A 13,710-nucleotide genomic window follows, 5' to 3' on the forward strand; every position below is an offset into this window, starting at 1 on the left:
TAGAAGCAGGATGGGAGGCAAATAGTGCAGACAGAGAAGTAAGGGGCCGAGGCACACAACAGTATGACTAGCACAGGAAAGCAAGGAGAGGGAAAGACACAAGACCAGGGCCAGGCCTGTACTGCCATTCCAAGTACACAGATGCCCAAACAGCCCCCTACCAGCCCACTATATTGTAACTTTCTATGGAACCATACAGCAGCCCCCCTGGCATTTGCCAGAACCCACAGATTGCCAGTCCAGGGCCTGCACAAGACTGTGGTGAAATGTCTGTACGTTGCTTCTGAATGATGTGAAATAACTTGGTAAAATAACTCTAATACAAATAAAAATAAAGTCCTGTACATTTACGTGTCCTTAACACTTTTCGCTGATTTTACATTTTTCCCACGGTCCCTTGAATAAGGGATTGTACAAGCAGGCAACCAGTATGTTTACTTCCAGCCCTGTTCACTGAAGCCACGTTGAGGAAGCTGGAGTGCACTGCCCCTTTAACGCATGGGCCCATTCAATTTGTCATCCAATGCGTTTACTCTAGCCACGTTGTTTACTCCCACTATGTCTACGTAAGCCCAATAGGAACACAGCGCACCTCTCATTTGTCATACGAGCCCTTGGCCTCGCCCATAAGCTGATTCTCTCCTCATCTTGCGAACAAGGATTTGCAATTGGCCACGCCCCCCCTGGACCGACGCATTGATTTGGTAGGTACAAGTTATGCAGCGGCGCAACCCAACCAGCTCAGTCTCGGGAATTGTAACTGCGCTCCTTCTGGTTACATATAATAAGTTGTTACGTCTGTCACGTTTTGCAGATGACAATTCCTAGAGGTTTACGGCTACACGTCCTGACGCTTCCGTGTGCTCCTGCTCTCCCTATTCTGGCCGCAGCTATGCCCCGCCCTCAGTAAACCCCACCCACCAGAGCTGCTTATCAGTGGTTTATGGGAGCTGCAGTTTGGAGTCTTTTCATTAATCGTCTCTCAGGAGGATGAGGAAGGTCGTAGTTGTCACGGGCGCTAACAGGTGGGTAAGACACGTTACAGGAAGTCTGATATGATATTCGTTTGCTCAGTAAGTGTATGTGCACAAGCTTGGTTGGAAAATCGCTCACCTAATTGTAGTTTGATTATTGGGGCTGTCTGCAGTGAGGCTGTGACCACACAATACAGACAAATACAAGAGTCCTCTGCACTCAACCCATTATCAATATATTTTGGACACTTACAGCTACTGAAATATGCCTTACCCATTAAACAAAAAAGGGATTGTTTGTCCATATATTGCCAGATATGGGGTGACTTTGACATAGTTGGCCATCTTAAATATATTGCAATATATGGACAAACAATCCCTGTTTGTTTAAAGGGTAAGGCATATTAGTAGCTTAAAGGAGAAATCAACCTGTGGGGAAAAAACCCCCACCCCAGGTAGACCTCCCTCCAACCCCCCAGCTTAACTACCCTCCCGGGGAAATGCCCCATACTTACCCCTCGCCGCAGATTGTTCCAGCGGAGTTCCACGCATTCATCTTCTGCGTCCTCGGTAAGCTGACTGAGAGATCGGCAATTTCTGTGTAATTCTGCGCATGCGCAGTTGCGCAAACTGCTCTCACTGCTCATGCGCAGAAATACCGATCTCTCAGCCAGTTTACAGAGGATGCGGAAGATGGACGTGTGGAACTTCGCTGGAAGAATCTGCAGCAAGGGGGGAGTATGGGGCATTTCTCCAGGGAGGGTAGTTAGCCTGGAGGGAGCGGGGGTCTACCTGGGGTAGGGTTTTTTTTCTCCACTGGTTGATTTCTCCTTTAAGGCACAAAATGTCTTACATATATTAATAATGGGTTGAGTGCAGAGGACTCTTGTATTTGTCTATATTTATTTTGTGGTCACAGCCTCATTGCACCCCCGCCTAATGGTTTTAAAAATTAGTGGTGAGCTCAACTTTCCCTTGTTTGTTATAGAAATTATTATGCCCTGTGTTCTGGGGTATTCTATATAAATTGAGACCATGTTTACACTGTGAGGGCCTATTATATAGAGAGTTGGCCCTATTTTTTTTTTTTTTTTTATGTTACCACATGGTGACAGTTGACTGAAACTATATTCGGGTGGGGGGCTATGCATCACATTGGCGCTGTATTGTATGTGCTTGCATGAATTACTGTGCCATTTGACTATGACATGTGTAGTTGAGTATATAGCTGTAGTTTCCAAAGCAAAACTTCACCCTCCAGGGTCTGGACTGTGAATCAAAATAGGCCCTGGCATCCCAAGTACATAAATAGAGACTTTCTGCACCTTACAGCAGTCCCTCTGGCATTTGCCAGAAACCACAGATTACCAGTCCGGGCCTGTGCCTGCACCACTACTGGAGCTCCCAGTACCACCATTGCGTAAGGGATGAATTGAATGTCTGCTCTGAACAATGCAGGTATTTTCTTCCACATGCAGGTGTGTGTCCATCTCAGGCTAGTGCCACACGTGATGTTTATTGGCTTCAACTCACTTGCTTATGTCTCTGCCCTGAGAGGGAACTGTGTCAGCCTGGGTAAAGAAACCCACAATGGGTTTCAGCACAAATGCATGTTTTCACTCCAACATCTACTGTGTGTGTATGTACCCAGGCCGACACGGTGCCTGTCCATGAAGAGGCAAAAGTGAGTGGATTCCAGCAGATTGACTGTTGCTCACTAGTCTGAGACTGTATGAGTCGATGCAAGTGTATAAATAAGAAAAACTAAGGTTACTGACCATTGCATCTGATGCAGCTATTCCCCTCCAGTCAGTGATCCCCAACCAGTAGCTCGTGAGCAACAATGTTGCTCTCCAACCCCTTAGATGTTGCTTCCAGTGGCCTCAAAGCAGGAGCTTATTTTTTAATTACAGACTTCGAGACAAGTTTTGTTTGATTAAAAACCAGGTGCACTGCCAAACAGAGCCTCAGTGTAGGTTGACAATACACATAGGGGGGCTACCAAATGGCCAATCACAGCACTTATTTGGCACCTCCAGAACATTTTTCATGCTTGTGTTGCTCTCTAACTCCTTTTACTTCTGAATGTTGCTCACGGGTTCAAAAGGTTGCGGATCCCTGCCTTAAAGTGTGTTTTAACAAAGACTTATTTAACTATTATTGGCAGTTGTATGACATATTCCAAACAGGAACATAGTAATCGCTGGCCAAAAACATTTTAGCCACATGTATGTCACAGCTACTAGAATAGGGGTCAAATAAATGTGTGGGTTTTTTTTTTTTGTTTTTTTTTTGTGCTAAAATGATACATCAACTCAAACATTATTTATAAATCATGAATGCTTTTCATTGTTTTGTTCTCTTTAGTGGCATTGGCTTGGCGCTCTGTGAGCGTCTTCTTTCCAATGATGACCAAATCCGCCTGTGCTTAGCATGCAGAAACTTGCAAAGGGCAGAGGCAGCCCGCTCTGCTCTCTTGTCTTCTCACCCGTCGGCAGATGTCGGTGTCCTGCTCGTAGATGTTGGTAAAGTTAAGTCTGTTGTACAAGCAGCAAAAGAGCTAAAGGAAAGGTAATTTCAATATTTTAGGTGTGTTTCTGTGTTAATGCTGAAAGTGTACTGAACTAAGAGACAGATAACCGTTTTGAAGATGAACTTTGTATCTCCCTTTAGGGCAGTGAACTGTTTCTGACATAAATTCTCTTCTGTAAAAAGATACACAATAATCATTACTATAGGTATGGGGCCTGTTATCCAGAATGCTCTGGAGGTTTCCAGATAAGGACTTCTTTTACTTTTTTAGAATTCGGGTCATCAACTCTCTAAAGTCTACTAAATAATAATGTAAACTTTAACTAAACATAATAGTATTATTTTGCCTTTAATTTTGCATTTAATCATTTGGATCTTCATTCCTTAAGGAATTGTTCAGTGTAAAAATAAAAACTGGGTAAATAGATAGGCTGTGCAAAATAAAAAATGTTTCTAATATAGTTAGTTAGCCAAAAATGTAATGTATAAAGGCTGGAGTGATTTGTTGTATAACATGTCAGTCTGAACACTACTTCCTGCTTTTCAGCTCTCTTGGTTTACACTGACTGGTTACCCTGGTTACCAGGCAGTAACCAATCAGAGACATGGGGGGGGGGCACATGGGTCATATCTGTTGCTTTTGAATCTGAGCTGAATGCTGAGGATCAATTGTAAACTGACTGAACAGAAATGTACCATGTGGCCCCCCTTCAAGTCGCTGACTTACTCAGAGTTATAGAGCTGAAAAGCAGGAAGTTGGATTCTGGCTGTTTTATTAGACATCTGTTCACTCCAGACTTTATATATTACATTTTTGGCTAACTAACTATATTAGAAACATTTTTTATTTTGCACAGCCTATCTATTTACCCAGTTTTTATTTTCACACTGAACTATTCCTTTAAAGGAGAATTCAACCCTAAGGGAAAAAAAACCCCTACCCTACATAGACCCCCCTCTTCTCCCCCCCCCCCCCCAGCTGCTACCCCTGGCAAATGCCACTAAGTCTTAACTACCGGTAACCCCTCGGTGCAGATTCTGTCCAGCGGAGTTCATGGCAGCCATCTTCCGGGTCTTAGGTAATCTTCAGAATGAGAACGGCGTATCGGCAATTACTGTCACTTTAAGCACATACACAGTTGTCGCGGAAGATTGCTCCAACTGCGCATGCGCCGATACACCAGTCTCATTCCGAAGATGTTAATCAGTAGTATTTCAGCAGTGACATAAAGTTTATTGGATTAACAGAAAATATGCAATATGCATCATAACAAAATTAGACCGTTGTATAAATTTGGGCACCTCAACAGAGATATTGCATCAGTACTTAGTTGAGCCTCTAGACGCCTCCTATAGCCATTGATGAGTGTCTTGATTCTGTTATTTTTGACCATTTGTCCATACAAAAACTCTCCAGTTCAGTTAAATTTGTTGGCTGCCGAGCACGGACAGCCTGCTTCAAATTATCCCATAGATTTTCCATGATATTCAAGTCAAGAATATTGTACTTCCCCCTCTGCATAAATGCCTTTGTAGATTTTCGATGTGTGTTAATGATCATTGTCTTAATATCCAACCCCTGCGTAACTTCAACTTTGTAACTGATGCTTGAACATTATCCAGAAGAATTTGTTGATATTGGGTTGAATTCATCCGACCCCACAGTCCCTGAACACCAAATTTGACAGTAGGTAACAGGTGTTTTTCTTGATGTTCCTGGGAAATGAAAGACATACCACTATCTTTTTTTTTTTTTGTTGAAAATGGAGTAAATTATTATGCAGGCTGAGAGGGGGTTCCCAAACTCTTTCATGACTGTATAAGCATATACTTTGCATGATAATCATGGTTATTGTGTATTATTATTATTATTATTATAAAATAATGTTTTATGTTCTAATATTTTTGCATTAGGTATAAGAAAGTGGACTATTTATACTTGAATGCTGGCATCATGCCAAATCCTCAGATCAGCCTCAGGGCCTTCATCAATGGTTTGTTTTCCAGGTAAGAAATCAGCCTTGTAACACAGTTCTATTGCTCCTTTAGGAAACAAAATGCACCTTCCACTGGAAAAAACAAACACCGCATTTACTAGGCTGTGGTTTAATGTACATTTCGGCTTCGTGTTTGCTAAAGGAAAGCTAACTTTGGGAGGTATTATCATTTGCAGAACTGGAACTCTTCTGTAAGCTTCTTGATCAGCTGGCAACAAGATATGAAATAGTATCTGCAACCAGAGCTTAGCCAAACAGTGATTATGATAGTTTGTCCCATTTTGAAATGGAATATTCAACCAGCTTGTAACACAAAATGTGAACTAAAATGTTGTTTCTTTGCAGAAATGTCATCAATATGTTTGCAACCGCCGAGGGAATTCTTACCCAGAAAGACAGGGTTACAGAAGATGGTTTGCAGGAAGTTTTTGAGACCAATGTTTTTGGTCATTTTATGTTGGTAATAAATCCTGTATTACATTCATTTTATGTATACACAATTGTACAGGAAATGGCAGGAAACCGTGATGCCCAGCAAGCGACAAAACATCTGAAAAAATACCCCTTTTCCTTGCCCTGCAAATGAAAGCCTTCATTAACTGAGTAATTCTGCAGAACAAGAAGACATTTTTCCATGATTTTGCAGTTCATGTGGTTTGGCAAAGTTTTTTTTCTGGTAAATTTGTCACTTGAAGGAGAGAAAGCGCCCAGTGTGCCACTTCCCTAATGTCGTTATTTGGTGTCAGTATTTTAACACTTTTACATGTGAAATACACAAAATAATCCTGACATAAATGAAAGCACACATTTTTTTTTCTGCAGGATTTTATATACAATGTTCTCAACTACTGCCCCTATGTGTTATTGTACATTTATATTGGCATTCCGCTTTGTCTGTTGTAGATATGTATAGATGAGCACCATTGAAACTGGTCACTTTGTTCTTATAAACATCTATTGGTTGCATGTGTATCCTACATGCACTTAACTGAGAATTGTAGCAGATTGATACATTTAAGTATTAAATGCATCTTGGCCTGAGTATGCTTTTTTTTTTTTTTTTTTTTTTTTTAATATATGAGCATATGACAAATCAATTTGAATTGTTAGGCTGACAATTAAGTAAAGTTATATTTTGCTCACATTACATAGATTTTCTTAAGAGTAACATGCTGGTTCTATGTGTACACATTGAATCAGCGTACGGTACGTCTGAGAGAGAATCAACTCTCATTTCTTCTTCTTTTAGATTAGAGAAATTGAACCCCTTCTATGTCAAGGGGACAGCACATCACAGCTTATATGGACCTCATCAAGCAATGCAAGAAAATCCGCCTTTAGTCTTTCAGATTATCAACACAGTCAGAGTCAGGAACCCTACAGCTCCTCAAAATATGCAACAGACTTGTTAAGTGTGGCTCTCAACAAGCACTACAACAAACAAGTGAGTATTTCACTGCTCTATAGCAGTGGTTGCAAAAATAACCAGGGACAATAAGGGGGTTATTTATTAAAGTCTAAATTGTAAAAAAAAAAAAAATATAGAATTTTTAGTGGGAAAAAACCTAATTTTTCCAGATTTATTATACCTCGAGGATGCAAAAAGGGCGAATCCAAAAATACTCCATCTTCAACTTGTCAAGATCCTGTAGATGTTAATGGCAGAGGTCCTATTTGCAATTTGAAGATATTATGGTCTACACTGAGTTTTGTGCGATAATCGAAACATTTCAGGCTATTCCGATGATTTCACGCAAAACCCAGACTATATCTGGGGTGTCAAACCTGAAAAATTCGGATCTTTCGCGCGTCAATAGGAAAAATGCCTGGTTTTTCCTGATCCAATTTTTTTTTAATGATTAATTAGGGTAAATTGTGGATTCTAATTTGGATGGACTTTTTTTTTTTTATTTAAAACATCAGAAAAATTCAGATTTTTATAAATAACCCCCTAAATGTACATTTGGAATATAATACATTGGGGAAATTAAACATTGTATAGTGATCCTACTTGCTGATTTTTTCAGGATCCTTGTCATGTCATCAGCATATTGATACGCTTGTCATTTGATCAGCATATTGATGCCTTGTTAATTTTTCACTGACCTTGTACAAGTAGGAGTTTTGCTATGCCTGCTTAAAGGGGCAGTGAACTTCTAGCATGTTGGAAACGTTGGTATTCTGCAACAGTTTGCAACAGGTCTTATTTTTTGTGTCTTATAAATTACCTTGTGTTTTTTTTTTTTTGTACAAATTTTAGATTCAGAGCAAGCACAAAAATAATAACAAAGTATGTTCCCCCCTTAGGGCTTGTACTCCAGTGTGGTATGCCCAGGCCTTGTGATGACAAATCTAACATACGGCATCATGCCTTCTTTCTTGTGGACACTAATCATGCCGATAATGTGGCTGGTAAGTAAACTTCAACTTCAGCAAAAGGCTGCACTGCAAACCATTGTATACCTAAGCAATAATTTCCTATATTATTCACCAATGAGTGTCTAAGTGATGCTGCTTCATGTGACTGCAGGCCAGATATGGTTCTGCTGAGCCCTGTGCAACATATTCAGAGATATTTTCAAACGTAATATTGCTGCAAAAAAGTCATCTATCTGCTCTGCAGTTAAAGTGAGACAATTGCATATACAGGTATGGGAACAGTTATCAGGAAATCAATTGTCCAGAAAGCTCCGAATTAGGGAACAGCCATCTCCCATAGACTCAATTTTCAACAAATAATTCACATTTTCAAAAATGATTTGCTTTTTCTCCATAATAATAATATATCTTGTACTTGATTCCAGCTAAGATATAATTAATCCTATTGAAAGGAGAATAATCTTATTGGGTTTAATTAATGGGGTTTTTTTTTAGTAGATTTAAGGCATGGAGATACAAAGTACACAATGAACCCTTATCACAAGCATTCTGGATAACCGGTTCTATACGTGTACAATGTGATTAGTTTCAATGTCATTTAATACACGATTTGCATGTAGAGCCAATACAGCTGATGTGCTACTAAAAAGGAATTACTTTAAATTAGTCACCAATTTGATGTATTTGTCTTCATTTTTCAGATCCGGATTTTCACAAACTCTTTTACAATCTCAACGTACAATGGAGCAGAGGCTTTGGTATGTGTATTAGAATGGTAGATTTTAATCCTTATTCTTTCGCTTACAGCTGGGTGATGTGTGATGACAATGAGAGGCTTATATAAAGGAAACTATGTAATGGCAGTAACTGTTAGTGGCATCAAGGAGTGCAAAGACTCCTAGGAGTCTGCTGTGTTTATTGCATTAGTTATTTATGTATGTAAATAAATGACATTAAAATATAAAATGTGTCTTTTACCAAAACATGATATGGATTCACTCACGATATTAGGACCAATTCTCACTGCTTAAGTCCAGTGAAGCTATATATTCAAATTCAGATTTGCAGAATTATTCTGCGTTTGACCTTTTCTGACAACTTTTGTGATTGAGTTGTGTAAAATATATGTCCTTAGTTCTGCAAAGCATCAAAGCAAATAGTACAGACAATCAAGAACAGTATCTTAGATTTATAAACTATGTATTCTGATAAAATATGTCAATTGCTGCAATATATAGAAATGGATATGGTGTTCTGGATAAATGAGATGGCAGTGTTTTACCACTTTATATTTTTCAGATGTGGCTGTTTAAGCAAAAGGTAGAATCACTTGACCCCCTGTCCAAATATCACAGCTGCACATCAGGACTGGGAAATAATTATGTAAATTTAACAAAGGTTGGTTCTCACTTATTTAAATCTATGAGGGTCATTTACTAAACTCCTAATGCAAAAATGACGAAAAATTCTTGTTTTTTTATTATAAAATTGGACTTTTAAAAAAAAAAAAAAAATTACGAATTCTTCGGAATTTATTAAACCCCGAGGATGGAAAGTCAGAATCTTAAAATCCAGCATCTCAGACCTTGTGAGGTTGCATATAAGTCAATGGGAGAAGTCCCAATGATTTTTTGATGTGCACTGGGTTTCATGCAATACACCGAAAGTGAGTTTTTGGGTGAAAAAGCCAAAAAAATTGTGACAATTGGATGAAAAATCCAGAAGAATCGTGAAAATCTTGTTTTTTGTTTTTTTTCTTTTTTTTCCTGCAAAGCATATTTCAGGAAAAGTGTAATAATAAATAAGCGCAAAAAACCCAAGCAGATTTGATACGAGTTTGTAGCAGAAAATATTGAGATAAATTCGGACTTTGATAAATAACCCCCTATATGTATGTTACCAGATTAGTGGGTTAATGTGCTACAATATGTAATGTTTGTAACAGGTGTAGTAATCCATATCAGTCAATATTCAGGTAGCATATACTAGTCCGCTAATTGGTTGCTATTGGTTACTACACACAGGCAAACGTTGTGCCTTTTATTCCATTATTTCTTGTGTTAATTTTTACAAAGCTGGAAAGGCATGTGTCCATTGAGTTGTAGGGTAATTATGGAGTTTCAAAGAATGTCTTGTCCATATTTGTTCAGGCATATTTCTGTCTTACTACTGCCCATATAAAATGAACCTTCAGTTCTGTGACCCAAACACAACCAAATTGTACCATACCTTCTGGCCCAGGGTCTGACAGCTCAGATAAAAACATGTCATCAAACTTTACATTAAAGCATCAGATTAAGCACTGCAATGAATCTTTAGGCTTTGTCATGGAAAAAATAACTACATTTTCTTTAATTTCCCTTCAGATGGATGTTGAGGAGGAAAGTGGTGACTTGTTATTTCAGAAGATGCTGGAATTAGAAAAGGAGATTCGTAAAAAATGTATCTCTTGAGCATCGGAATTCATAGATTTTCTCCAGGCACTTAATCATCCTTTGACAGGGATGTCTTGTCCAGCTACCTTCCGGGATCCTTCAAAAGACATGTTTATTAACATCAGGTCCCTTGAAACATACCTCTTTTTTTATGGGTAATTGAATTGAAGTATTATATGATCATACCAGCATGGAGCTGTTATCTGGTATACTTGGGATCTGTGCTTTTCCAGATAATAGGCCTTTCTGTAATTAAGAGCACTACTACAAACATTTATATATAGGATTGTTTTCTCCATGAATATTTTATTTTATGCAGAAAAATTGTCTTAATTAGACAGAACTTTGTATTTAATTACAGAGAAAAATCAAATCTGTAAAACTGATGTTGTGAGAAATGCAAGTGCTGTATTTTGGCGCATTCTGGATAATGGGTTTCTAAGGTCCCATACTTGTAGTGTGTCTCGGATATATGACTACAACAATGCTGGCATCACATAAAAACAAGTCTTTGTCACTGAAGCATATGTTTTTAACTAAAGTTAAAAATACATTTTGCTGCTAATGATCCAATAGTGGTATTTATTATAGACAGAGATCTCTCGATCTCTCTCTCTCTCTCTCTCTCTCTCTCTCTCTCTCTCTCTCTCTCTCTCTCTCTCTCTCTCTCTCTCTCTCTCTCTCTCTCTCTCTCTCTCTCCCTCTCTCCCTCTCTCCCTCTCTCCCTCTCTCCCTCTCTCCCTCTCTCCCTCTCTCCCTCTCTCCCTCTCTCTCCCTCTCTCTCCCTCTCCAATTAGTGTTTGATTTAATATTGAAAGAATGTGGCTACACATTTTATATTTAGTCTTACAATCTGTGATCCTTATGCTTGTTTCATAGTAATTAATTTTAAGCAATAATATAATTTTATTGTCTTCCCACTGCTAGACCAGTAAAGATTGACTGGATCCTATGAGCTATTGGATCATGAAAAAAAAAAAAAAGTAACTGTCTGCATAACCCTACTGTAATCACATTCCTTTTTTTATAATGTGCAGTAATATTTGTCCTACCTCATGTATCCTCATCATTCTACTATTCTTCATTGCTTTTAACCTCTATTTTGCTAAAGCTGTATTTTTAATATTACTTAAAAACATCCGCACCCAAACTCATATCTAGCAGATCGATTGGATATTGTTATCTTTTCTCACTTCTTTGCAAACTCATGGTTACAATTTCTTTTGATTGTCAGCCTGTTCAAATGTTGCTACAAGTATGGGACCTGCTATCCAGAATGCTTGGACCTGCTAAGGGTTTTAGCACACAGGCACATTCGAGGAGATTTATTTGCTTGGTGACAATCTCCCCAAACTGCCTTCCGCCAGCTAAAATGAAAAATCGTCTGCGCCAATGCACTCACGTTGCTTCGATTTCCGAAGTTTCCTTGTGAGGTGACTTCAGAAATCGAAGCGCATTGCCGCAGGCGATTTTTCATTTTAGCAGGAGGAAGGCAGTTTGGTGGAGATCGTCGCCCCGAAGAAGAGGCAATTAGTAGCCAGTCGACTTATTCCCAAATCTGCCCGTGTGTTAAAGCCCTAAGGGATCTTTCTGTAATTTGGTCCTCCATACCTTTAGTCTACTAGAAAATTACTTAAACATTAATCAAACCCAATAAGATTGTTCTGCTTCCAATACAGATTAATTATACACTAGTTGGGATAAAGTACAAATCTTGTTTTATTAGTACAGATAAAAGGAAATCATCAAAAAAATTGAATTCTAAGAATATAATTGATTCTATGGGAGATGGCCTTCCTGTAATTCTGAGCTTTCTGGATAATGGGTTTCCAGATAACGCATCCAGTATAACAGAGAAATTATTTGAATGCAGTATGGAATCTCAGGATTTAAATTGGATAATCTTGTGTCTGACAGAAAATAAATCAGAGCTTCAGAACAGAAACATTCAGAGGATAAGAGGAAAGTTACCCCATTCAGCGGATAGCTACCCCCTAACCTTACACTTCCCTCGTCTCATAAAAAATGATACTGCTTAATTTTACGAGTCTGTGAATTCTCAAATAAAAGAACATTTTTAGGGCCATGGTTTTTTTTTTTTTTGCAGCAAGCTCATTGAGGCAAAGAGCAGGATATTAAAAAGGGCATTTGTCATTAAACATTTACCATAGACTACAGCTGTGTATACATGTAAATGTATATTTAATTTTATTTATTTTTGTACTGATGTGAGGACTTCAGAGTTGCATGAGGACTGCAAATGCATATACAAGTAGCGCTATAGGAACTGAAATATGCTGCGTGCATACATGATAATTCATGGCAATAAATAATGATAGCAGATGCAGGATCTGTTATCCAAAATGCTCAGAACCTGGGGTTTTCCGGATAACGGATCTTTCTGTAATCTGGACTTTCATACTTTAAAGCGATACTGACACGTTACTATAAAAATCATAGGAATGTGTTAGTATCAAGTAGTTGCTGCACCCGGAATAGTTACAGCGCCCCGTAAACCTTTGCACAGCTGACACCGCTAACTGATCTTCTGCCTTGCTTCAGTGACGCTGGGCTGGGGGTGGAGCGATCCTGCCATAGGCTGAAGTCCTGTTTTCATTCGTAATCAGCCTATGGAAGATCGCGTGTCCCCCAGCCCAGCGTCACTGAAACAGCACAGAAGATCGTTTAGGAGGGTCGGGTCAAAGCAAGTCTACTAGAACTTCATGTAAACATTAAATGAACCCAATAGGCTGGTTTTGCTTCCAATAAGGATTAATTATATCTTAGTTTGAATTAAGTAAAAGCTACTGTTTTATTATTACAGAGAAAAAGGAAATAATTTTTAAAATTTTGGGTTATTTAATTATAATGGAGTCTATGGGAGATGACCTTTCTGTAATTCGGAGCTTAATGTATAACGGGTTTTCAGTAAACCGATCCCATACCTGTACTAACGAATAAAAAGGATGTGCCCAAATAATAAAATCAGAGTTTTGCTTTTGTTTCTTAAAAGAGAATTCAACAGTTTCCAAAAAAAAAAAAAAAAAACCCACCCCATGTAGACCCTCCTTCTCCCAGCATAGCTGTCCACTGGTGAAATGCCCCTAACTTTATATATTACTTTTATTCTCTTCCGGGTCTTCGGTAATCTGAGTGGGAGACTGGCGAAGCGGTGCATGCGGAGTTGGAGCAATTTGCCGGTTTTCGACAACTGTAAATGCACCGAAATGGATATTGCTGAAGTGCCGGAAGAAGACACGAAGACCCAGAAGATCACTGTGTGGAACTCCGATGCCTGAATCTGTGTTGAGGAGTAGGGGCCAGCAAATTGGCTATATATATATATCTATCTATCTATATAGATAGATATAGATATATAGAGATATATATATA

General features: G+C 38.8%; 1 protein-coding gene across 2 annotated transcripts; it reads left to right on the plus strand.

Moving 5' to 3' along the window:
- The first annotated feature begins 585 nt into the window (after positions 1 to 585).
- On the plus strand, positions 586 to 11,653 carry hsd17b7.S (hydroxysteroid (17-beta) dehydrogenase 7 S homeolog). Of its 2 annotated transcripts, XR_005960997.1 has the most exons (11): positions 586 to 704; positions 815 to 1,025; positions 3,342 to 3,545; positions 5,421 to 5,513; positions 5,849 to 5,963; positions 6,753 to 6,947; positions 7,811 to 7,915; positions 8,584 to 8,640; positions 9,182 to 9,280; positions 10,249 to 10,909; positions 11,382 to 11,653. XR_005960997.1 is itself a non-coding variant. In XM_041561614.1 (9 exons), exons 1-9 carry the CDS (start codon positions 991 to 993, stop codon positions 10,333 to 10,335), a joined length of 990 nt encoding a protein of 329 aa, XP_041417548.1. In that variant the 5' UTR covers positions 728 to 990; the 3' UTR covers positions 10,336 to 10,883. The 2 variants fall into 2 exon arrangements, 1 of the variants encoding a protein (XP_041417548.1); XM_041561614.1 differs by lacking the exons at positions 586 to 704; positions 11,382 to 11,653 and having other exon boundaries at positions 728 to 1,025; positions 10,249 to 10,883.
- Positions 11,654 to 13,710: the final 2,057 nt, after the last annotated feature.

This window comes from Xenopus laevis, chromosome 4S, assembly GCF_017654675.1.
Source record: "Xenopus laevis strain J_2021 chromosome 4S, Xenopus_laevis_v10.1, whole genome shotgun sequence".
In the NCBI taxonomy this organism is placed as follows: domain Eukaryota; kingdom Metazoa; phylum Chordata; class Amphibia; order Anura; family Pipidae; genus Xenopus; species Xenopus laevis.